At 41.2% G+C, this 24,521-nt stretch overlaps 1 protein-coding gene across 1 annotated transcript; it reads left to right on the top strand.

Annotated features, from left to right (window-relative positions):
• The first annotated feature begins 9,337 nt into the window (after positions 1-9,337).
• On the top strand, positions 9,338-21,469 carry LOC111216916. The gene is made up of 4 exons (XM_022738566.1): positions 9,338-9,618; positions 11,233-11,605; positions 15,832-16,037; positions 18,581-21,469. The coding sequence occupies exons 2-4, from the start codon at positions 11,245-11,247 to the stop codon at positions 18,674-18,676; spliced, it is 663 nt and encodes a 220-aa protein (XP_022594287.1). The 5' UTR covers positions 9,338-9,618; positions 11,233-11,244; the 3' UTR covers positions 18,677-21,469.
• Positions 21,470-24,521: the final 3,052 nt, after the last annotated feature.

Raw genomic sequence — 24,521 nt, 5'->3', positions numbered from 1 at the left:
ACGATGTGCTGGAGAGGCACATTCCTCCACACTGTGTTGACTTGACTTATCATAACAGGGATTTGGTGGGCTGTCGGAGACTGAGCAGGGCATCACAGGGCATTGCAGTACACACACACACACACACACACACACACGCACACACACACACGCACGCGCATACACACGCACATACACACACACACACACACACACACACCAGGTCCATCTGTCCGACTCTGTTTGAGGTGAAATGGATGAGGTAATGCTGTGACATCTTCTCTCCCTCTTCATAATAAACCTGTCCATCAGATTCTTTCCTCTATACACTACAATGGGTTTGTTTTCTCAATTTCCATCTCTTTGTTTCTGGTTTCTTGCTTTCCTTCTGTCTCTGTAAAGGAGCATCGGTTTGGCAATGGACCAATATTCAGCTGAAAGAATTCAATGTTTCTAAAGCTACAAGGAAGGGAAAAATGTACTAAACCTATTCCTCCATTAATTGAATTAAAGGGAATAAGAATGCCACACATTTTGGTGGGGTCATAAATGTAGTCTCTTACTTCTCTTTAACTCAGGCAGTGCTCTAGACACTGGACCCTTTGCTCAGATATTAGTATTAGCTTTTCTTTGAAATGTAGTATTACAGAGTGTTTGCTTCAGTAGCTTCCATGTTTGACTCTAATTGATTGTCATACATTGCCATGACACCCACCTGTCAGTCCAGTCATCAACAGTAGAGGCCGCTACTATTGACTTTAAAGTTGAACTGATAATGTGTATGCTGGCATCCAAAAATGAGAGTGAGCTGTATTTTGTGCAGGTGTAACTGTTTGCCTGGTTAACAACATTGATTGTCATTTGATAACAGAAAGTAAAGTGGATGCTCATTGTTTTGCATGTAAATAATTTTTCCAGATTTAATAGGTTTATTGTAGATGAGGTCAGAACTTCTGTAACCCTAATCCTGTAACCTTTTATCAACTTGCTGCTGGGAACCAAAGGAAGAAGAGAAGGATCTAAAGTTGAGAGAGTCACAGAGTTTAAAGCACAAAGAGAAGTTTCCTGCTGTGAAGCAACAGTTCGGAGTTTGATCCAGGACTCAGGACTTATTATTACGGCATCATTTTGATATTTAAGATGATTAACTGGTGATCTTTTCATTTAAATTAGTTGTCTAATATTGGATAAGGAGCTAAATACTTCCTTCTGAAAAACAAACTCTTTACAAGTAAATGATATTATTATGGGATGCACATTCAGATACTTCTGGTTAAAATGCATGAATTCATTAAGTTTCATCATAAAAACCTGCAGTATTTGTTGTATGTCGCCTTTATATCAGAGAAAATTTAAGCGTAGTTTTGAATGTGAATACAAACAGAGCTTCTTTTCATGTTATCTGTGGTTGCTCACACCCAGCACAAAGCGTCTTTATCATCCCATCAGCACACTGCTAATATTACAACGTACATCAGATAAGTTACCAGTGATCTTTGGGCTGCCCCTGTCCACTCAGATAGCTTTACCTCCACCTGTCAGCAGGTAGCTTCGTGCCTCCTGCCAGATCAGGGGATTTGTTTTTGTTTTTTTTGCAGCTCTGACATCACCTGATGACAGAGAGAGGTTTGCCCTCCACCGTCTCTCCCACCTCCTCTAGTGCCTCTTTAGCGGATAATTATCACAGCAACAGTGGGAGCTCATTTGTGAAATGCAAAGGGAGGGGGCCGATGATAAACAAATGAACACACCAAAGAAAGGAGAGATTAAGGGGGACTGAGATAAGATATACAGGGGGTTTTGAATAACAGGAGAATTCCACACACAGAACTAAAGACAACAAAACAGATTCTATCGAATGAAAGAAAACCATGTGTGTGTGTTTGAAGATTTGAGGTGAATGTGTGTGTTGAAGAGGGATGATGTCTTCAGCCATGCTTTTTTATGTTTATGTTTTTGGGTTGTTCGTCCGTCCATCCCATTCTCCTGAACACAATATCTTAGTAAAGCCTTGAGGGGACTTCCTCACATTTGGCAGAATCATTCATTTGGATTCAAGGATGAAAGGATTAGATTATGGTGGTCCGAGGTCAAAGGTCAAAGTCACTGGGACCTCACAAAACATGTTTTTGGCCTGCATTACTTTTTAATGCATATCAAAAGACAATGTGACAATGAGAAAGCAGTCACTTGTAATGATGAACCTACAGAGAATTACCACCTGAATCTGCAGCTCCCATTGGCTTTACTAAGCTTTATAGTGAGTTTTAGTTCATTGCTCAGCTAAGCTGCTGAGCACTACCTGCTCAGAAGCAAACAGACAGTCAGAAACCAGCTGGTGAACATAGCGGAGCATTTAGCAGCTAGAGAACCAGATATGTCCCTCAGGGGTTGGTAAAAAGCAAAAACAGAGCTAAAAGAGAGGGAATATTGGATTTAAATTGGGCAGGTGGTCAGACACACAATTCCAAAATTAAAGAAAACGTTGCTTCAAAACTGCTGGATTTTTAAATAAGCATCTGATAAGATCACTATATAAACTTAAAAAGAAGACAAAATGTTAATTTTGTGTTAACAGCTTGTTCCCACTGCCTCCAAGAGACCAAAAATAAATGAGTTATTTCGAGTGGGGTGACAGGAAGGACAGGTGTTGAGAAAATGACATAATTTAATCAGTTTATAAGGTGAATGTCATAGGAAAAAATAAAAACTTTTCTCTGCTGCGACACATTCAACTGACAGGAGAAAATGATCTGACCTGGGTGCTTTTTGGGGCAGATGAAGGGAGGAGGAGGGGGTTGGTATATGGAGGAGCTGAGGGTGAAAACGATGATGTCACTGTAGCAACCCAAACACTGGCTCAGCTTTCGTTTTTGGGGACACATGCTGAAGGCTTCTGTTTTGGTTACCACAGGACAAATAGCAGCCACACGCACTTGATGGGGATTTCACTGAACCTGTCACTCCTTGCTTCATCATGTCTCCCACCTGCTACCAGAATCAAAATAACTGAGAGAGAGGGAAGAAATTTGGAAATGGCAGGTGAAGTGATGTAAATAGAATCAGTGAATAAACTGTTAAGATAGAAAGTGCTGCTGTCACATGATGAGGCTGGACACAGATCAACAAACACCAGTGTTAGTGGGTGAAAACATTTTATCCCCCAAAATGTCAACTTTTCAGGAACCAAGAAAAACAAATCAGCCTGGTCTTCAGCCTAATAACCACTCATCTTTCCGCTTCTTTACTTATAGTTTTGAGAGGGTTTCAGTGACCTTTAAAGTCTTTCTCCAAACCACAGAGGCCCTGCACTTAAAGTTGGAGTAAGAAAACACATAAAGCCACAAAGTTTTCATGTGAGAGTGTATAGGTGTTTGTATGCTCTTAATAGTAGAATAGTAGAAGTCAGAAGTGTTCATTTCATTTACGTGCATGGAGCCCTCTGCCTTTATTAATGGAGACCATCCATGACACTGGCACAATGAAATATAGAATATAACAAACTTATAGTTTTTGACACATAAAAAAAACCCAACTGAGGTGAAACTAAAGTAAAGCTAATTAAATTAAGCCCAACTCCTGTAACTGTTTTATTTTTGATATAATGCAAAAAAAAGCATATAAAAATAAACTGTATAAACATATTTTCTTATCGATAGAAACCCATTGTACTTACATTTAACAGTGAAAAAAGTCATGTTTACCATAATGTGAATTAAAATGTATTGTTTTCCTACAGGCAAACAACAATACACTATTAGGCCAATGTGTGAAAGTCGATATCTTGTCTTTACACAGTCTGGATTTTTACTGAGATTCTATTATGTTCAAGTCCCATGAGCAGAATTTGTGCATGATGAGAGGGTTCATAGCTAACACTGAACTTAACACTGTTATGCAGGAGCCCCACATGTCATGTCATGCTGACTGTTACTCACTGGTTAGTCGCTCATGCAACAATTATTGCCTGGCAATCCTTAGATAAAGTTTAACTTCCTTATTCAGTCACTGTATGAAACATTAACACAACAGCTGAGCTCCTGCAGTTCTGCCGTGGGGGTGATTTAGAGGTTGTGAGGTTGAGGTTAGATTCTGAGTGTGAGATTGTCAGAGTGAAGGGCAGAGCGAGGGAGAGAGGAGCGACCTGCTTCTATTGCTGAGGTGAGACACAAGGCGGCAGATCTCATTTACATGCTTATCACAACTGCAGAGGTATAGATTACCTGTCAGGGGGGGGGGGGGCATGGAGGTTTGTATATGTGTTGTATGTGCGTGTGTGTGTGCAGGTCGTGTGTGTGTGTGTGGTTAAAGAGAAGAGAGAGAGAGAGAGAGAGAGGGATACAGGGTCAGAGAGCTTTGTGTACACCTTATCTGGTGCCGTCATGTCTTCTCTATTGCAGGGCTGTACTCAGGTTACAGTGTCTGTACACACACGCACGCACGCAGACAGACACACACACGCACGCGCACACACATACACACACACGGACAGACACACACACAGACAGACAGACACACACAGACAGACACACACACGCACGTGCACACACATACACACACACGGACAGACACACACACAGACAGACAGACACACACAGATAGACACACACACACACACAGACACGCACACACCTACACACACACACACACACACACACACACTGCAGGACAGAAAACAATGTTGGTGATGCAGATTGGAACCAAAAACTTGGCAGGTGACTTCATCACAGGTGGCATCAGTCATGAATTGGCATCGGAGGGTGTTTTGGATGCTCAGAGTGTTGTGGCTGAGAGACTTCTGCTGACAACTGACTGACCCTTTCGTCTGCACTTGTTCTTCAGGAGTCACATAAATGAAGACAATCAGAATCAAAACAGCTTCTTGATCAGAAAATTTACATGAACGTTTTTAAAGGTTATGTCCAACAATAGCTGTATGGCCATATGTACACTTAGACTTTATAAGACCTCTTCTAATACAAATTCAATGTAATTGATAGGTGAAAAAATCCACAGTTCTCATTCTGGACATTCTGTATCTGTATTCCAAAGTTTATTTGAAGTTAATATGAGGCTTGGTTGACAAATCAAGTGGACATCTACCTTTTCTGTACAAAAATTCCTCTTTTTGTTTCACTGGACAGCGTCCCTTTGCCATTTTATAGTGACACAAAGAGGGAATTTCACAGTAAAGAGACTGTATCTTTGGAAGATACTAGATTGAGTGGATAAAGCTCTTTTTACACAGTCTCTTCGATGCAAGAACGTTGCAACTTTATTCCCTCTCCCTGTTCTGTATAACAGGTACGAACAAGAAATGGGGAGGTCATTGTTGTTCTGTGGAGAAAGCCAGTCCAGGTAATCACATGAGCACCTGACCATAGTTTTAAGACAGACTTGAACCAAGACTAGGTCAAAACCTACTGGGCTGTGTATGGTCAGTGTGTGAAAATGAGGATGTAGTTGAAAACTGTTGTGGAACTGCTGTAAACAACTACTTTCAAAAAGTTTCTAAATGTTATTAGATGACGTAATATGCTAATAAGCATATTTATGATGTCATCACGTAGTCTTAGCAGTCTGCCTAGTGTCAGCTGGTTTAGTCCTTTATCTGTTTGCTTCTCTCATACTTAAAGCCCAATCTCATGCTCATGGGACGATACCAGCGACTCTCTTCTTCAGAAAGCAGCTTCAGTTTGTTCAGAAAGTCACCACGTTTGTTGCTGGATGCTTTTCTGAAAAAAAAGTTGCTGGTCTGAAAAAGTTAGTTAATCCAGCCACAAGTTGGCTGTTTCAGTATAAAAACAAAAACATTATTAAAAAAAACTGCAGTGCACCTGTGCATGTGCGGATGGAGAAGCATGGACCAGCCTTCACTTTCATGTGGGATAATTAAACTGTTCAAGAATTAGACACAGCATCCAAACTGCAGACTGAACATACTGTAATAGAGCAGAAGGTTAAACTGTTAACTCCCCAAATGATTTAATGCTACTGAAAAGAAGACAGATGAAGATGATGATAAAAAGCTGATGAAGAAAAAGAAGATTTTAAGAATGATATTACACAGTGGCATAGAAGAAATTATTTATCAGATATACATACCTATAAGCTAAAAGTCACAGTGATTTATTTTCAAATTAAATTTATGGAAAAATCTTTTGACAAACTCACGACAGCTTATTCATTTTAAAGTAATTCAGGGTTTTCATACAATTCATAAAATAGAACAACTGCAATACTATAACAAAAGCACCCTAACAGGATTTTTGATGGCAACAGTCTTGACTCTCATTAGCATTCATTATCTAGTCTCTACAAGCTAACTGCTGACCACATGTCATCCAAAGTCTGTTTGTCTGTCTCAAACCTGGCAGAGGATGTTCGCCCGGACATGTACCAGAGAGGGGACCCCGCCCCCCTATGCACCCCTACGCCCCCGTCCTACCCAAACAAGGGGGTGTGTACCAATCTGCTGCTGGAGGAGGTGGAGGATGTGGAGGGGGGTATTGAGACAAGGTGCCATTTCCAGCCAATTAAACAGCCTCCGACCCTGCAGCCCGGCTGTGACGTCCCTGTCTCATGCCCTGCAGCTTAGGGGTTTTCCCAAAACACAATGATCCAAGGGTCAGGGGTTGACACAGCAGGGGTGTCTGAAGTCATTTGGGATGCTAATGTTATGCAGGGTTTTCAGACTATAGGGTGTAAAAGCTTGAACAATTAGACTGCTGTTGAGATGTGTAGCTTTAGTGCAGGTTTCCCTCATGAAAAATCATTGTAATATTCCTGGGTGGCTCATGAGAGTGTTGCAGCCTTCAGCCTCAACATCAAGCTGTGAAGTGTCAAAGTGAGATTACAAAATAGACAAGTACAAGGAAACACATTTAAGTACAGATATATTCTGCAGTAATTACTGTGCCTGCAGACTATTCATTATGTGTGCAAGTAGCCATATGTGCCAGTCACAGTCCAGATGTGTTTAATGGCTGACTGCATATTGGAATTAAACGATTTGTCATAAATGGATTTGAGTGTTAACAAAACATTCACTAATCCTGGATTATAATTTGCCATGTTTGAGTTTAGGAAATCTATCCCAAACGCCCTCAAAAGGATTACCACTGAAGCTTAAATGCAGAAAGTCAGTATGTATTTCAAAAAACTCTGCATGCATATGCATCACAGTTCCCTCAGAGGAAACTAGTAAACACACATCCAGACCTGTTTCTGTCGGTGGAAGTAGATCTTCATTGCCATTCATTTTGAATCAATCCACAGTGACTGTATGATACATGATAAGACACAAGGTTGACTGAGTAACAAAATCATACCAGCGATGAAAATTTGCCAAATTATTTTATTTTAAAGTGCAGGTGGAGCGATATGTCAATTTACAGGTGAGGACAGAAAATGTTGTATGGCTTCACTGCAAATTTGACGTCAAATAGACAAAAGATAGGAGCAGTCTTCTCATTAAAATTGTTTTATTTTTTGGTTCAAATAATAAATGCAGTCACATCGCACCAGAACATCTGTGCAGCTACAACAAATGTATACACTCGAAATTCTCTGCATTTCTTTTCTGTCCTTAAAATGTACAGTCTTCATGCATGTCCAAGAAGCTTGTGTCTGACCTATATTTAACAGACTACTTACTTTAGAAACTGTGCAAATCACAGAATATGATCATATCTTTAGGACACGAGGTAAATTTTAATGTAACATGCAGACCATGTGGACTAAAATCACAGCTAGTCAAGTGTAAATACTGAGTAGCTGTTTGCACAAGTCTCACTGCTGTTACTGCTTGCCTTCTTTGAGACCATTAAAATTAGCACGTTCACACTAACAAGAAAAAGAGCTTTATTTTTCTTTACATGAATCATATGTAGAACTAAATGACAGCTGTCAGCAGAGGGAGAATGTCCCTGTACTTGCAATGAATGTGTTATAAACAGCGCCACTAAATGTCGACTCAGCTTCACTCTACACAGGATTTCATTGTGTCGGTTTACAGCTGCTGCAGATGTGTCAAACTGAGAAGGAAATTGGGGGAGGCCGCCTGGGGGACGGGGGAGAGGAGGGGTGTGTTTGTGTGTAGATGAGGGGATGTTTTGTTGATTCCTGTGTGAGGTTGGTGAGGAAATGTGTCGAGTCTTGAGATGAGAGATACAGAGAGTTAAAGAGGTGAGGAAGGGAAAATACAGGATATGAGAGACATTAAATTGTTAATCCTTTGGAGGGACTTTTTGATGACAGTAAAGTTTGCTGGACTGAGAGTATGGGCAGAGACAGACAAGCAAATAGACATACAACAAGAGGGAGATTAACATAAGAAATGTTTTGGGGGTTTTTTTTGGTAATCCTGCAGAAAGTCTCAAATTTGATAACAATAAAAATACAGAGAAAGAAAAAGAAAGAAAGAAAAATAGAGCGGCGGTGGGTTGGTGGGGGGTGGGGTGTTGAGGGAAATTGATACAGCAGCATCCTGTTAGGGAGCATGTCAGCACTTGTTGTAGATGAGGAGTCGTGTGAAGGAAGTCAAACTACTTTGACAACACTGTGATTCAGCCGTCAAAATAAAAGTCTTTACTGGAGTTGGAGAAAAAGGCATCATTGCAGGAGTGCAGAATCAAAATATAAAATGGAGAATTAAACTGGTGATGAAAACACACTGTACACTGGTGCACGGTAAATAAATAATAATCTGGTATGTGGTGAGTTGATAAGTAACTTAATATGCATGTATAATAGGACAAAATGTGAATGTTTGAGTTTGAACTTTTTATGGAGTGCATATTTTTTGTTTTTTAAATAGATTTAAACACATCAAAACACATATGTACATATAGTCTCATGTAAAACTAACAACATGATAGGCACATTTTTATATCTCTGACATATTGAGTCTTCTTTTGGTTGTTTTGGTGCTCTCTGGAATAGATTTGCATTTATATGTGGTAATTTTGTGTGTTTTTAATTGAGCTCTGTGACTCTCAAACGTGAAATATTAACAGCCACTTCATACAGAGGGTATGTGCCCAGTAGTAGTGCTCATGTCTTCATGTTGGAGCATTCACATCATTGGTTATGCATGTTTATGCCCATATGTTATTTTTTTTTTACCACAATTATTTCTTTTTTTAAGATGTTTAAAACCTCAGCACATCTGTACAACGTAAAAAAATTAATAATACCAAACGAAGACATTTTTCTGAGGAATATTTTTCGAGTACATTTTATTTTGAAAACTCCCACCGGATGTTGACTCCAATCCTCTGTCTTCACAAAGATCCTCTAAAAGCAGAGGAAACTGAAGCTGAGCTCAGACCTGAAAGTACGTGCAACAGAGGCACGAACCCGCTCCGCTATTCGGTCCATGTAGTGGGCGTCGATATTTAAGTTTTGATGGGTTAATCTGAGACAGAAACAACAGACAACATTCATCGAGACAATCCGAAACGGGAAACTTGAAATGGAGTGACACATTTCCCCCTGCCTGGACTTGAACATCCCATGCTCTTTCACCTGTCGCTTCACCTGCTTGTTTCTTGCACATTTTACTCTCTCTGATGTCCACCTGTCACCGCCGCTTTCTGACCTGCACACAGCCTCACCACGGATCGTCACATAGACCCAGTAAGTGAATTTTACTGCTGCATTAGCTGCTGGTGAATCTGACAGCGCAGAGTTGCATCATCTGTCCAGCTGTCAGGAAAAGCTGCGGTTTAAACTTTGGATGAATTAATAGTTATTGCTGCTTCTTTTAAACGATTTGCTTACTTTAACATTGACTAACTTTCAGATTTACAGTATTACACGTAACATTAAATGGACCACTTCTTAATGGTCAGTGAGCTGATCTTCCTTCGACCCTTTCGCGTTGTTTGTTTCATGTGTGTGTGTCAGGTCCCGACACGTCAGATACACAAAAGTTAACATGCTGCCTGGTTGAAAAAAAAAACAAAAAAACATAACGAAACAGCATCCTGTTGATACACAACGGACATACTGAAAATCTTGCTAACACGACAAACGGAGATGTTTCGCAGTAGTGTGTGTCCGCGGACCGGAGGACGGTCAACCCTCGTGGTTAACACCGCGGAGTGTGAAAAAAATAACGTTTTAATTGTTTAAATTTCATTTTTTTTGTCCTGGCTCTTTGGGGGGGAGGGTGGGGGGGGTTGAAACTCCTTAAGTTTTTAAAAACTACATTAGCTACACTTTAATCGCGGGGTTGTCCACACCGTTTTCTGCTAATTGAACGGCTGAACGTCGGTACTTTCCTTCCTATTACCCTGTAATGCTCGCGTGACTCGCCGCTGCGCACGGTCCCCTGCACTCGTGTGTGTGTGTGTGTGTGTGTGTGTGTGTGTGTGTGTGTGTGTGTCCGCGTATGTGTGCGTGCACGGTTCCTCGTGCTCGGGTGGCACGGATTTGTTTACAAACATAAGTCTCGTGGTCATGATGAAGCGGACCAGCCGCTGCCCCCTACCGGTCAGCAGGAGGATATAGGTTGGTAGGTCAAACTTTTTGTAAAGCGGAGGGAAGAGAAAAAAACAGTGGAGCTAAAATTAGACCTGTATTGTGTACAGTAAAATGTACAGTGAATGTGCAGTAAAATGTATAGTAAATGTACAGTAAAATGTACAGTAAATGTACGGGGAAATGTACAGTAAATTTACAGTAAATGTACAGTAAAATGTACAGGTAAATGCTTGGTCTTTTCACACATTTTCTCCCAGCCAAGTGTTTGGACTTTTTGTCCAGAAAACGTACAATTTGTTCTCTGATGTTTTTCATTTTTAGTAGTTGTGTTATTATAACTACAATAATAGTTATGATTATGATTATTATTTAGTTTTTGTAGTATGTTTTTTGTGTTCATTTGAATTCAAATTCATGTACGATACAATTATTTTTTCAATAATTCCTTTAGTCTGTGAAACATCAAAGAATGGTCAATGAATTTTGCTGAGCTGAAGGTGAGGTCTTCAGATTTCTTGTTTTGTTTGACCTCAAACAGAAAAATAGCAAATCATGTGCAAGTATTTTTTCTCTATTTTTTCTTGCAAATGACTGAAACAATTAATTGATTAAAAATAGTTGCCAGTCAATTTTCTGTCAATTGACAAATCGACTAATCATTTCAGCTCTATACATGTGTATAATGTGTGCTCTGATGCAGCAGTACCTTCTGTCTATGGGTGTGTTTTTATAAATGTACTTGAAAGTTTTCCATGTGTGATTTAGGCAACTACTGAGATGGCCCGTGCAGAGACCATCGAGAGCGTCAGGGAAACTGGGGGAGGAGGAAACGGCCCTCTTCCTCCCCAGAATACTTGCCGCATGGAGCTGCCTCGCCCCTTCCACACCTGGCCCAGCCTGCTCACCACTACCACCATGACCACTGGCTCTGGTGCCATACACCCCCACCACCACCATCATGTGCACCCTCTGCAGCCTCTCTATCTGCCATATCCGCTGCCTGACGAGACCCAAACTCACCAGCAGTCACCTGCGTTATTGCCATCACCAATGCCCCCTCCTTCGCCACTCTGCCGCTGGAGGGAAGAGAGGGGTGGAGGCGCAGCAACACCAAGTGCCTTCTCAGGAGAGGAGTCAGGTAAGATAGTGGAATTCACTTATAATTAGCATGAAACAGTGCTGACTGGGTTATGATTTTATCACCTACAGGTGGGACTGAGAGTAGAGGATAAAAATCTCACATTAATACCAGTTACAAGTGAGTTGTAGCATAGTGTCATTAAAACTATATTGGTTAGTTCTCCCCTTGTTTTAACAGACAGGGGCAGGGAACAATGTAACACCAAGACCAGTGCGATCTGTGTCAGAGCACATTAGTAATCATTTAGCCTGCCAGAACGAGCAGCAATAGAGCCAGCATTGATTTATGGCCAGTGCCGCCAGGTTCACTGCTGCAGGAACACGCTGCACTGATAGATTACAGCAGCAGTGGATGCAGGTTTCTGTTGTAAATGAATGAAAACTCAGCCACACAGCACAGTTTGCCTTTCAGACCTCCACCCAGTCAACATCAAGGTCAGGAGGAGAGTGTTGGTTATGTGTGCACTGCACCCAGGGCTGTGTTTCTATGATAGGAGACTGTTTGGGCAGTGTTGATGGGGGACAGGTGGAGGGGGAGTACAGTGTGAGGGGACGTGTTACAGCTGTTACAGGGATAAACATGTGACTTGTCTTTTGTAGATTGGCCTTGTACCAGCGGGCCGCTGTGTCATGAAGCTACACAGAAGTCAGACATTAAAACTAATCAACACGGTTTTGTTCACCAGACAATGTATGATGTGTGTCTGTCTTGACTTAATGAGGCGAGCAGAGGGAGGTTACATTGGCAGTGATGGACAAAAATGCTTCTTTGATTTGGCTCAAATGAGGACTTAATAGAAAGGGAAATCTCCTGGTTGTGCATTGTCAAAAATTAAACTTTAATTTAAAAAAATTAACTTAGCTGCTACCTATTTGGGTAATAGTAGTATTTGGGAATAGAAGTTTGTCCTACTGCTGTCACTCTGTGTAGCACCATAAAATGTCTATGAGTTGCTGATTTATGACTTGCCTCGGCTCTTGTGTTTAGTCAAACAGGAGAGCTTTGAGTTAAGAGGGAGACACATTTTATTCTCTTGTGATGGATCAAGTAGAATAAATCTAAACCTTTTTTTTTTTTTTTTTTTTTTTGAAGCTGTAGAAAGGGAAATTCAGGAGGCATCAGTGGCCCAGCAGGTTACAGGAAAGGCGGGTTAACATTTGGCATTGAGCCACTGTGTTGTGACAGATTTGTAATAATGTAAACAGATAAACCCTCCCTCTCCACCTCCTCCTCCTTCAACTCCTCCTCCTCCCCTCTCAGCTGTAGGTCAGCTGTTCATCTCAGGCATGTTCAGACTTGTCCTCTGTGCTCTGGCTGCAAGAAAGAAACACTGTGCAGCATTTCCTCCTGCTCTGAGCGGCTAAGCCAGGCAGCAAAAAGTCAAGTCAAGTCAAATATAATTTATTTAGCCCGGTATCACAAATTTTCCTCAAGGGGCTAAACAATCTGTAATCAAGCTTAAACCAAGGACGAGCAACAGAGGAGGGATCCCTGTACCAGGACGGACAGACATGCAATAGATGCTGTGTGTACAGAATAGAACAACATAGATTTACAGCATGGACAATCAGGATGACAGCACAATAGATTTGAAACATTAATGAAGAATATGATCTGAGAGGACATCCAGCAACATCCAGGTGCCGCCAACAGATAGGACCAGAGCCACACGACCTCTCCACCATGAGGACCCAGTCAGTCGGTCAGTCAGTTATCCTTAGTCTGTCACCAGCGGTCTCTGAGGCCACTCAGTCAGACTGCAGATTTCTCAGGGAGCTCATTTGTAAGCCATTTATTTAGTCAGGCCGTTAAGTTTGTTAGTTGAAGAGTCAGAAAAGTGATTTAGTTAATCAGGCTTATGAGTCAGTCTACTAATCACACAGTCAGTTAACCATGGAGTTAGTTTGTTAATTATTCTGTTAATCTCCTGCTCAATCAGCGAGTTAGTCAATAAACCAGACACAAACCAGATTGACTAATTAATCAGTTGCTTTATTAATCAGTCAGCCAGTCATTCAGTCATCACTGAATAAGTCAATATAAATAATCAGTGTTATCGCTTAGTGAAGATAACATGTAAACCTGCATCATGTCGGGTTGTTCAACAGTCAGTTAGTTTGTTAGTTAGGCAGTTAGCTGGTTTCAATTTCAGCATGTTGGTTAATTTGTCAGTTAGTTGTTTTATCAGTCAGTTTGTTAGTTGTGCTGTTAAAATGTCAGGGAGTTATCCAGCTCATCATTGAGCCCTCTGCCTCTATCTAATTTATTTATTCTAATTTATTCTTTTATCTAATTTAGTCTGTTTTTTTTAATGCCGGCCCCCACCCAACAACCAAACCACCCTCCAGTCTCTCCTGGCTCCCATATTCAACTGGTCAGGGGGTCTCTCTGTCACCTTGTCATTCTGTCACAGGCAGGTTCATCCCCTGCCCCACCCCCTTTCTTCCGGTCCACCCTATCACAGCTCGGCCCCCCGCTCTATCGGCCAATCACGCTGAGACGTCTCCAGGAGTACTGCCTTAGAGTTACCTTGGCAACAAGCCAGGGTTTTCCCGTTTGTGTTTTTTTTTTGCTGCCGCTCTCTCTTTTCTGTCTCTCTCTCTTCCTGTCTCTCTCTCTCTGTCTAGTCACCTGCATCTTTAAAGGATCAGTTGTAATCCTCCTAGCAAAGCAAATGCTGTGGTTGCCAGGGGTGCCCGTTTCTGTGGCAACTAGAGTTGTGGTTGCCGTAGGCAATCATCTCCGTGCAGGAAACAGGGGTCGCCTCACAGAAAAGCTGTGATTGGACAAAGTAACAAAACAAGCTGGGGACCCAAAGGTGTGTCGAAGAACGGGGTTAGAATAGGGTATCTACTCATCTCACAGAGAACTGGTATCAAACCTACACTTACTGTGATATCCTTTAGGATTTAAAGAATCTCTTCCTGTCTCAAGTGAATGGAACAAAACAAATGGGAAGCACTTTTTAATTTGTTTTGTGTCACATTAAAAAAGATCAAATGCAGAAACAGAAGAAGGAAGAGAAAAAAGTGGTGAAATGTCAATACTTCAGGTTTTTTGTGGTCGTTAAATCATTCATGGGATTAACATGCTTACACTATTCCATGGCATAAAACTGAAGAGAGATAGAATAAGCAAGAAAAATAACTAAATGAACAAGTAAGTAAACATAAATAGATAATAGTTTTCTATAACATAAAACGCAGCCACATCAGATCTCATCAAATCATAATGTCTCTAGTAGGTTTAGCCTTGTTTGTCACACTAAAGTGACCCGACAGAAGGTATAGGTATCTGTCTGTTTAAAAAACACCCGCACAAACAACAAACACAAACACACATACAGTACCTCTCCATACCAGACTTATTAAGCAGATTAAGAGATTACTCTCCCAAGTTCCATGAAGAGGAAAATAAGTCACCATCACCCCATCAGCCTCCTTAAGAGATGTGTGTGTGTGTGTGTGTGTGTGTGTGTGTGTGTGTGTGTGTGTGTGTGTGTGTGTGTGTGTGTGTGTGTGTGTGTGTGTGTGAGTTAGGTCAGAGAACTAAGCTACCCCACTGGCAACCACAGTTACTATTTTTTAAGGTCAAAGGTCAAGACTGAGAGACTTGATGCACATGTTTTGCATGTAAAAAAAAATGTATTTATTTTCCTGTTCCTGTTCTTTTCTGCATCAGAGACAATAAACATGCATATGCATAAACGATATTTAAACTTTTATGGCTATCTCCCTCTATAGAGCATTTCCTTGCAAAGTTGTGTTGATGTTGAAGGTGATGAGCAGTAACGGCCTGAAAGTCAGTGCGACTGAGGGTTTGTGGGAAGTCTGTGTATGTTGTTGTGTGTTTTTGGGTGTATGCTGGTGTGTTTGCTCATTAAATAAGTCTTTGTTGCTTGGCAGCGTGGTCTGTGCAGTCTGCCCGCGTGTTACTATGTGTGCACAGATCCCCCTGACTTGAAATGTCTACATTAGTTTGTAAGGAGGCCATTAATGTACGCTGCTTGTTGAGAATCAATTAAGCATAACCAGAGGCTCTGTGTATCCAATAAAGCACTTCTGTCTTTTCATACTTGCACATTTCTACTCAAGAGAGAGACAGAGTCAGAGCATGAGGAAGAAGAACGGTAAAAATAAAACGAGGAAGAAGGAGAAATGCATTGTATGTATTTATTTGTTAGTATCTGGTTTTCTGAATGTATTTTGCCTTTTCTGCCGCAGACTCAGACAGAGAGGAGCACCAGGAGGCTTCCAGCCAACAGGCGCCTCTGCCTGACCTGCTGCCCCAGAACGAGCACCCATCCTGGGCTTCACTACACCACAGAGCCCCCAGGAGAGAGGCAGTGCAGGAGATGGGGGTCAGGAGAGTGGCCAGTCAGCTGAGGGCCATTGGAGATGAATATAATGCCAGAGTCCTCCACAGAGCGGTAAGAGGAGGGGTGGGGTTAAATGTTCTGTTAGTACCATTAAGTTAGCTAACTGGAAATGTTTAAGTCTTTCTGGAGAGGGGAGACATGACTGTTACCACAAAATGTTGATTTACATAAGTTAATATGGACACTTAGACCGACCTAAAATAGAGAAGAAAGAATCAACAAAAAAATTATTTATGATTATGATTTTTTGCAGAGCTTTTGGTGATGAAATGTAACAACACATCGTGGCAATGCAGACTGCAACAACTGTTGGTAGCATGAGTCGTCCATGTCTCTCAGTGGCCAGACAAGCACAGAAAACTCTGCCTCCTTCTTCCTCATCTCCTCTGACGTTTTCTCTCTTTTCTGCATTGCAGTAATTTCACTAAAAGTAACTGTTGTGTAATGTAGCTCCAACTCCAACATGATGCGTTCAGGTTCAGTTACCGTTTTTTGAAATCCACACACAGTGGCATAGAAACCCCACCGCAGGCTACAGCGTAGGCTCTGCGTCGATCCTGCGCAGACGCATAAACCAGGCTTAAAAAGTTGTGACTGAGATGTTGACTGTCACACAAACCGTCAACAAGCTGATAAAAAACTAAAAACTGCTGAAGGGAGAGACGCCAATACAACACCTGAACATTCAGTCTCAATGCAGTGGTCGCACATGTTGTTGTGTAGTGGTTTTTAGTGGTTATTGTGGGTGTGTACGATGTTTACAGTGTCCTTGAACACAGCACAGGCACATTGATTCTCTGTCTCTCTCTCTCTCTCTCTCTCTCACACACACACAGGCACAGACACAGACATAACTGTCTTATCAGTCCAGCATGTTCTTGCATGGGTGAACATGTGAGTTTGCATACATGCTTAATTACGTGCGTGCGTGCAGTAGTTAAGACAGATCAATACTTGCATGTGTGAGTGAATCAATGTCATCTGTGTGTTGTGAGCCTGTTAGTCTCTCTCATCTGTTCCCTCTGACTCTTTCCTTCCTCTGTCTCTCATTTTATCGTTTCACTTTCTTCTCTTTCTCTCTCCATATCACAGTCATACTAAACAGTTTCTCTGTCTCCCTCCTCTCCTTTCTCTCTCTGCCTGTCATTGGCAGTCATGTCATTTTTGTACATTAAAAAATCTCACTTTACTTTCGTGAGAATCCTTTTGGTTTTAAAACACCCTGATAAAATAACAGCATGTTTTTCCTCTGCTGTCTTTCTTCTTTTTATTGTCAGTTCTTTATCTCTCCCCTCCCTCCCTCTGTGCTCTAGATCGCGTGAGGAGTTGGCAGCAACCCCCCCCCCCCCCCCCCCCCCCCCCCCCCCCTCCACCTCCTCCCCCACCGCACACATACACACACACACGCAAACATGGACACATGCACACACACACATCTCCACTGCTCTCTCTCCCTCGCCATCCCGCCTTATGCACATAAACAAAGATGACGTCACCTACCCTTGGCTCTCACTCTGTCATGGACTGCACGCACACACGCGCGCGCGCGCACACACACACACACACAAACACACACACACACACATATGTACTTTATGAGGGTGTAACAACCCCTTTGCAAACATGTGTAGCAGGTTTCTGCGGTTACTGCCCTCACTGAGCTGTGTCCTGTCTGTCTGCTCTGTGTGTGTGTGTGTGTGTGTGTGTGTGTGTGTGCATGACAAATACTTTATTCTCAAGGGGAAATTGGGGAAATTGTGCGTGTGTGTGTTGTTTACAACCCAGCCGGGCCAAGAGCACAGTCAGACACTTTTTTGTAAATGAACAGTTTGAAACAAAAGGAATGAGAGAAGGAGGGATGGAGACTGTACAGAAAGGAAATAGGGAAGGAGGGAGGGAGGGTTAACCGCAGGCACGTGAGGTTCAGGCAGTTCAGAGTAGCATCCCTAACACAGACACACACTTGTTTATCCTCTTGTTTGAGCTGTGCTGAGTGTTGCCCATGCAGACACACAGTCTCTCTTTCTCTCCACTTCATCCCTCTGTTCATTTCTCTCCCTTAACATGACATCATGTTGCTTTCTTCAATGCTGACTTCTCTGCCTTTGTGAGATATTGAATAATCAGCTTCAAGGGATCTTTTTCTTTCCACCCAGGCTGTTAGTATTTAGTTTTCAAATGATATTTCTTAAACATTTGGCACAGCTGACGTGTTCAGAAATGTTGCAGCAGCTCAGACGCCTCAAATCTGAAACCACGCCGCTTCATAAACTATCATCCGACACACTTTGAGAAAAAGTCACATGACTCATTTCGATATTTACTGGTTCCAGAATCTTTGTGGATATTCAAGTCCACTCCAGTACCTTTGGAACCTTTGTCTTTCTTAGCTGCTGCTCCACATGTCAACCTGGACAACAGGGGACAGCAGTGACTTGCATGAAGTTGAAGTAGTGTGATTTAGTCTATTATGTTGTATGAGCTGTTTCTTGGTCATTTTGTCAATAAATGCACATTGTTAGCATCTTGTCATGTCAAAAAAGGTCAGATGTTGAATAATCAAACATTGACATCATTGTTATTCTCTCTCACAGCAGGCTGCCCCCCACTGGCAGGACTGGAGAGACGCCTGCCGAGGACTCTTCAACTTCGTCACCCAGACTCTCAGCACTCTCTACAGGCTCACGTAGGCAGCTTTCTCGCCTGCAACCACCGGTTACCATGGCAACTTTTTTACATTCAGGACTTGGTCACACTGGCTGTCAGACTGTGGCTGGTGAAGAGAACAATCCCGACTGGAGGACTAACGCATCGTTTTGAACAAAGAATCTGGGAGAAGGAGCTGGAGGTGTTGCTGTCTACCTGTGATCAGGATGCTACCTGCAGAAACTGGACTCTGCCAGTCTGTCTGAATGACAGTCTGTCCGTCAGTCAGTCAGTCTGCTGGTTCAGACTGTAGCTGACGGACTGACCGTCAATTTTCTACCTGTATATTTTGTAAAATCAATTTGCTTTCACTGTCTCTGTCAACGTCCCGGGGCTCAGCTGTTTATGTAGCAGGCGTGTGTGTGAGTCAGTGTGTGTATGTGTGCATGGCTGACCTGGGTCAAACAGTGTATACTGAGATATCAGAGTTTTTATATATTGTGGTAAATACAGATCTTTCAGAATTGGCTTGAAGGACTCTGTTTGTAAATGACCTGGTTTTGAACAGAAGGTCTTGATCATCTTTTGGAGCTTTTTAGTTCTTTAATATCAGCCACTATTTTGCTGGAGGATGTGTCCTCTTTGTCCCAACAGATGATATCTCTCCAATTCTTCCCTTCGATTATGTAAAACCTTCCAGTAATGATAATAACTTCCTCTGCTGTGGAAACTCCATCGTGCTGAGTTTGTTAAAACAAATTATTACAGACAATGTTTTGACCCTCGTCACTCGTGTGCATATCACTGTGGTGTCTTTATTTTGCATCCTATGCCCTTGTTCTTATAAACTGTGAAACTGGACGCTGTAGTTGCATCGCAGGGAAAAGTCAGGTGTGATTCCACCAGAGAGCCAAGCACAGAGTGAACCTCTCTCTCCCAATCTGAAACTGCTTCATTTCATCGTATGATGTGCCTTTCTGCTCAGCTCTCTGCTGCGGGCCTAATCACCAGGACAATCAGACACACACACACACACACACACACACACACACACAAATACACACATTCTCTCTTTAAGTGCTTTGTTTTCAGTAACTAAATTCAAGTGTCATTTGCATTACATTCAAATGTTGTAACTTCAGCATGGCTTAAGGTCATTTCAGGACAGAAACACACACACACGCACGCACACACGCAGGGAATTGCCACTGTACATACCTCCACACCACTCATACTGCCAGTGTTGGGAGCTGGCAGGGTTCCACTCGCCTGTGTTGTTGACAGTGTTTATAGCTACATTATCGTATGTAAATATTCTTCTAAAAGATGAATCTAAGTGATGAACTTTAAAAAGTACTTATCAAAGCGAGAGTTCACTGTGTTTTTTGGAAGATGTTTTTCTGTAATTCCTGAGCGGCCGTTGGCAACAGTAGAGCAAGTCTGAATTTAAATCCAGTGGATTTGAGATGGTATTCCATGAGTTAAAAAAAAAAAAATATATGACTTGGATCTTTGGATTGTTGAAACTTATTTGATGATGTTTGTAAAATAACCCCTTTGGTTGTGATTATTTTCATTGTAGTTTGGGAAAAAAAATGTTAACTGCTCATATTAAGAGCATAATTTATTTTGGAAAGTAGCTTATCTGTAGCTTTTTCTGTTTGTTTGTTTTTCATTTTTTATGTAATGTATTATTTATTTTTTTCTTACATTCCTGATCAGAACTATGAATTAAGCTGTACTTAAGTTGTAACTGTTAAAACAGGTCGAATAAGATCGGAGTTAAAGCTGTTAATACACACATTGAAAATCAATACATCACTTTCATTTCAATTGTTATCAGAATAGAAATCTAAAAAAAGCCTCAATCATTTCAACGGTACTATGTTTATGATGTGAAGTGTTTGTGTATAATCAGCATTACACACTGACAAGACCCTTTCCAGAAACTGAAAGTGATGTATTGGCTTTAAACATTTATCAGATGAGATAGAAAAGTACCAAATCTCTCCCTGTATACTCTTTAAAGCACAAAGAAGGAATCAGGCCTCACACACTGTTAGCAATACTGAAAGTTTTTGTTTAACAGCTTAAACTGACTGAACTTAAAACCCATTTCACTCAAGATTAAACCCGGTATTTCTAATGTGGACAGTGGTAGTGCGACTGGTGCTACACATGCTAAAAAATATGCATGTAGGTACTGTAACGTACTTTGGATTGAAGTGCCCACTTAATGGAGTATTTGACCTTTTACACTTAAAACACCTCAAAAACTTTGGCTTTTTGGCTTCGGCAAACGTGTTTCGTCAGGTTTTGTTTTGCCGTATTCATCATACCACTCTCACTTGGCCTCAGCTGCAATGTTTTTTTTTTTTTTTTTTTTAAATGTTTTTAGCACAGGGCCATTTCGAAAGCCTTCATGTATAAAGTCATGATGATACCACAGCCTGCAGATGTTCAGCTAACATGTGGCTAAGTGGCAATGCTAGCACAGTAGACACTTGTTTACTGCTTGTGTATTCATATTTGTAGATCAGTTTGCTAGCTGTGTTTTTAGCCATATTCGCTGTCATCGCATAGTAATGTCTGATAAAATAACCCATTCGATACTCCACATGTCCACCTGTCAGTACTGAAATCATTCACCCTGCAGGTGATGGTCAGCCCGGCGCTGTCAGCACTTTGCAGTTGCTCTTCTCCCGCGGTTGCTTTTTCTCATCAGAGCGCACTTCCTGGTTCAGGGGCCCGCCTCCCTCCCACCAGGGACGCTCGGTGTCAGTCACATGCAGTGTGTATTTGCTGTTTTTCAACTTTTTTCTATTGTAAACTTTCTACATGAATTTTGTACTTTTTTCTTTTTTATACAATAAAAATAAGGAGAACTATATTCACTTGTTCACTGTTTCATGTCTAACATTAGATGCAGTACATGTAGAATGTAAAACTAAATGCTTTACATATTGCAAGAACTAATATAAAATTTTAGTTTTTAGAATTTATTTCTCTTTTTGTCTGTTACCATATAATCCTGTTATATAATCTATACATAACCTTCAGTATAACTTTGTAATTTAAATACCACATTTTGTTTTTAAAAGAGAAGCTTCAGGTGTTTTGCCATCTAATCCCACCGTTCATTTTACATTAGGGGTGAACTGTTGCTTAAACAAAGAATTTGAAAGGTAACAATGAATTAGTCACTCCGCCTCTGTGCCAACCCAGTTCTAAGCTTATGAAAATCTCATCCCATGTTCGGATCTCATTTTGGAACGATGCTGCTCTGGTGGGACAGACGGAGACAGCGGCAGGTTATTGAAATGTGGTTTAGCAGCTGTTTACAGATGTTGGCGGCTCTGGGGGCAGGGCAGCAGCCCCCCTGGCCATGTGTGACAGTGCACAGACAGACAGCGCTGTGGTCTCTGTCACATCTGGAGAGCACCAGGGATTAGCAGACAGAAGGTCAGGACCCTCACTGCTCACACACACTCGCACACAGATGCGCCGCGAGTGTTTACAACGATGGTCAACATGACAAATCTGGTTCAAGACGAGCATCAAAATACGGACACCAGTACATGTTTTGATGCTTTTAAAGAGGCCTTGAATAACCCTGGTATGGCATCGAGGACACAGTGTTAGTATATCATTTATTCATGCTCTTCACATCAGGGCGTGAGGGTCAAACCACATTAAGAGCAAATTTGACACACATAATGTCATTCCCATGAGTGTAATACAGCAGGGCTGTGTCAGGGGACCAGAGTCCTGAGTTTCCCTATCACAGTTATTTTTATATCATTTATTCTCCGGTTGTGTACACTACACCATCTGACTGACTCCTGAGTGATGATTTGTGTTATTTTCATATAAAAAAAAAAAAAATCAGTTTTGCTGCCGTTGCTGGCCACTATAACACAAACCCGCTTCGCCTGTCAGTATTGTTCATAACAGCGTTTACTTCGCTCAGTGTCTTTACTGGGAAAACATCCCCTGATACCCAGGAACTGACGATTCGTGTGATATAAACCTGGATGTCAGGGGGGTCCCTGGTGGCTGAGGGGAGAAGGTGCTGAACATGAACACATCCAGTTGTGTATATTACATACATTACATTGCCCATCTCTCTGCCTCCCCTCATTTCCTTTGATCTGTCTTATCTACCACTGAATCGACATCACTGTCTGATAACCAGTAGTGGGAGAAACATTCAGATCCTTGACTCAAAGAAGAGAAGAGGCTTTACTTCATTACAGCTAACAGTCCTGTAGTGAAAATATTATTAAAGGTTATCAGCAAATTGTAACGTATCAAAACTAAGTGTTCTAAGTGAGTATGAGTGTACTGTACTAAATATGTTATACCATATTATTATAATTTGTTATAACAAATTATTTAACTGTATTGTTATTACTGATGAATTAATGTTCATAGTGTTGCTAATTCTAACTATATACCGCTGGGTTGCTTAATCTGTATCAGTGCGTCATACCTCATAAAATTAACTAATCATTTCTATCTAAAATCATAATAAGCAAAGTAACTAGTAACTAAAGCTGTCAAATAAATGGAGTTAAATGTACAGTATTTCCCTATGAAATGCAGCAGAGTAGAAGTACAAGATGCATCAAGATTTTTGCTTTTGACCACAAAAAATAAAATAAAATAAAATATCCCCTGATGTCCACAGTTCCAGAGTTTAGCACTTGTGAGCTAACACCCTCGTCTTTCACTGTCATGAATAAACAGAAACTCAGACTCCTCCCAGACTCAATGATAGATTTTTCACTTATTGTTTTGTTTAGAGATGAAACAATTACTAATTAATCAATTAGCCTGTTGATTATATTAGTGATTTTTTTCAAATATTCATTACTTTCAATTTCTAATATGTGAGTGTTTGATGATTTGATTTTCTTTGCCATAAATAATGGTAGGATAAATATCCTGGGCTTTTCACTATTGGTTGAATAAAACAAACAAACAAACTATTTAAGGATGCTACAATGTGCTGTGGAATATTATAACAGCCAGTTTTTTTTCATTTTCTGACACATACTGTATGAGACAAAACATTTAATCAATAAATCTAGAAAATAATCAGCAAGAATTCACCTGTTTATATGGAAAAATGAAGGACCTTCGAGCAAGCCCACACACACACACACACACACACACACACAAACGTCTGTTACTGAGTCAACAGACAGCATCAGGACTTAGATATCCTCAGTTAAACTCCTCTGCAGAATGAGCCAATCATTCAGCCCTCAGAGCAAAATCAGGGATCGGATTGGCTGCAACAACAGGCACTTGGTGTTTGCTGCTAAGTGGAGGCCGAAACACAGTGTCCACACAACAGGGGCACTGAGAGAGTGTGTATGTGTGTGTGTGTGTGTGTGTGTGTGTGTGTGTGTGTGTGTGTGTATAACTAGAGAGAACAATAGAGAAAGAGAAGGAGAGAAAATGAGAGGAGAAAGAGTGAAGAGGCGATGCAGATAAAGTGTAGTGGAGTCAGCATATAGTCTTGAGTGCATGTAGAGTGGAGTGAATGTATGTGTGAGCAGATAAGGGTTTAGGTTTAATTAAAGGGGCAGAATGAGCTTAAAGGGACGTTCCATAATTAATCTCCTTTCCTAATCCCAGGAAAAGAGCAGTGGCACTTTCATTCAGAGCTCCGCTTGTTTTGATGCTCTGCAGTCCTCAGTCAGCTACAAGTACCACACCACTCTAAAGTATACGTCTCACTACATGTGGAGTTATGGCTATAATTTTCCACTCATCCTGTTTCTCATTCTTTTTTTATCCTCCCTGTTCTCAATCCCTCTCTGCGTTGAACTGACCATGGATCCAATCCTATCTTAAGTGTCACTTGTTTCTGCAGCAGCA

The sequence above is a fragment of the Seriola dumerili genome, unplaced genomic scaffold, assembly GCF_002260705.1.
Source record: "Seriola dumerili isolate Sdu_G_001 unplaced genomic scaffold, Sdu_1.0 BDQW01000036.1, whole genome shotgun sequence".
In the NCBI taxonomy this organism is placed as follows: domain Eukaryota; kingdom Metazoa; phylum Chordata; class Actinopteri; order Carangiformes; family Carangidae; genus Seriola; species Seriola dumerili.
Note: the sequence above shows the minus strand (reverse complement) of the source record. Positions and strands in the feature narration are given on the sequence as shown.

Coding starts and splice junctions, on each gene's coding strand:
- LOC111216916 (XM_022738566.1), top strand. CDS start 11,245: ATGGCCCGTGCAGAGACCATCGAGAGCGTCAGGGAAACTGGGGGAGGA. Junction 11,606..15,831: donor CTTCTCAGGAGAGGAGTCAG/GTAAGATAGTGG, acceptor TTTCTGCCGCAG/ACTCAGACAGAGAGGAGCAC. Junction 16,038..18,580: donor CCAGAGTCCTCCACAGAGCG/GTAAGAGGAGGG, acceptor TCTCTCTCACAG/CAGGCTGCCCCCCACTGGCA.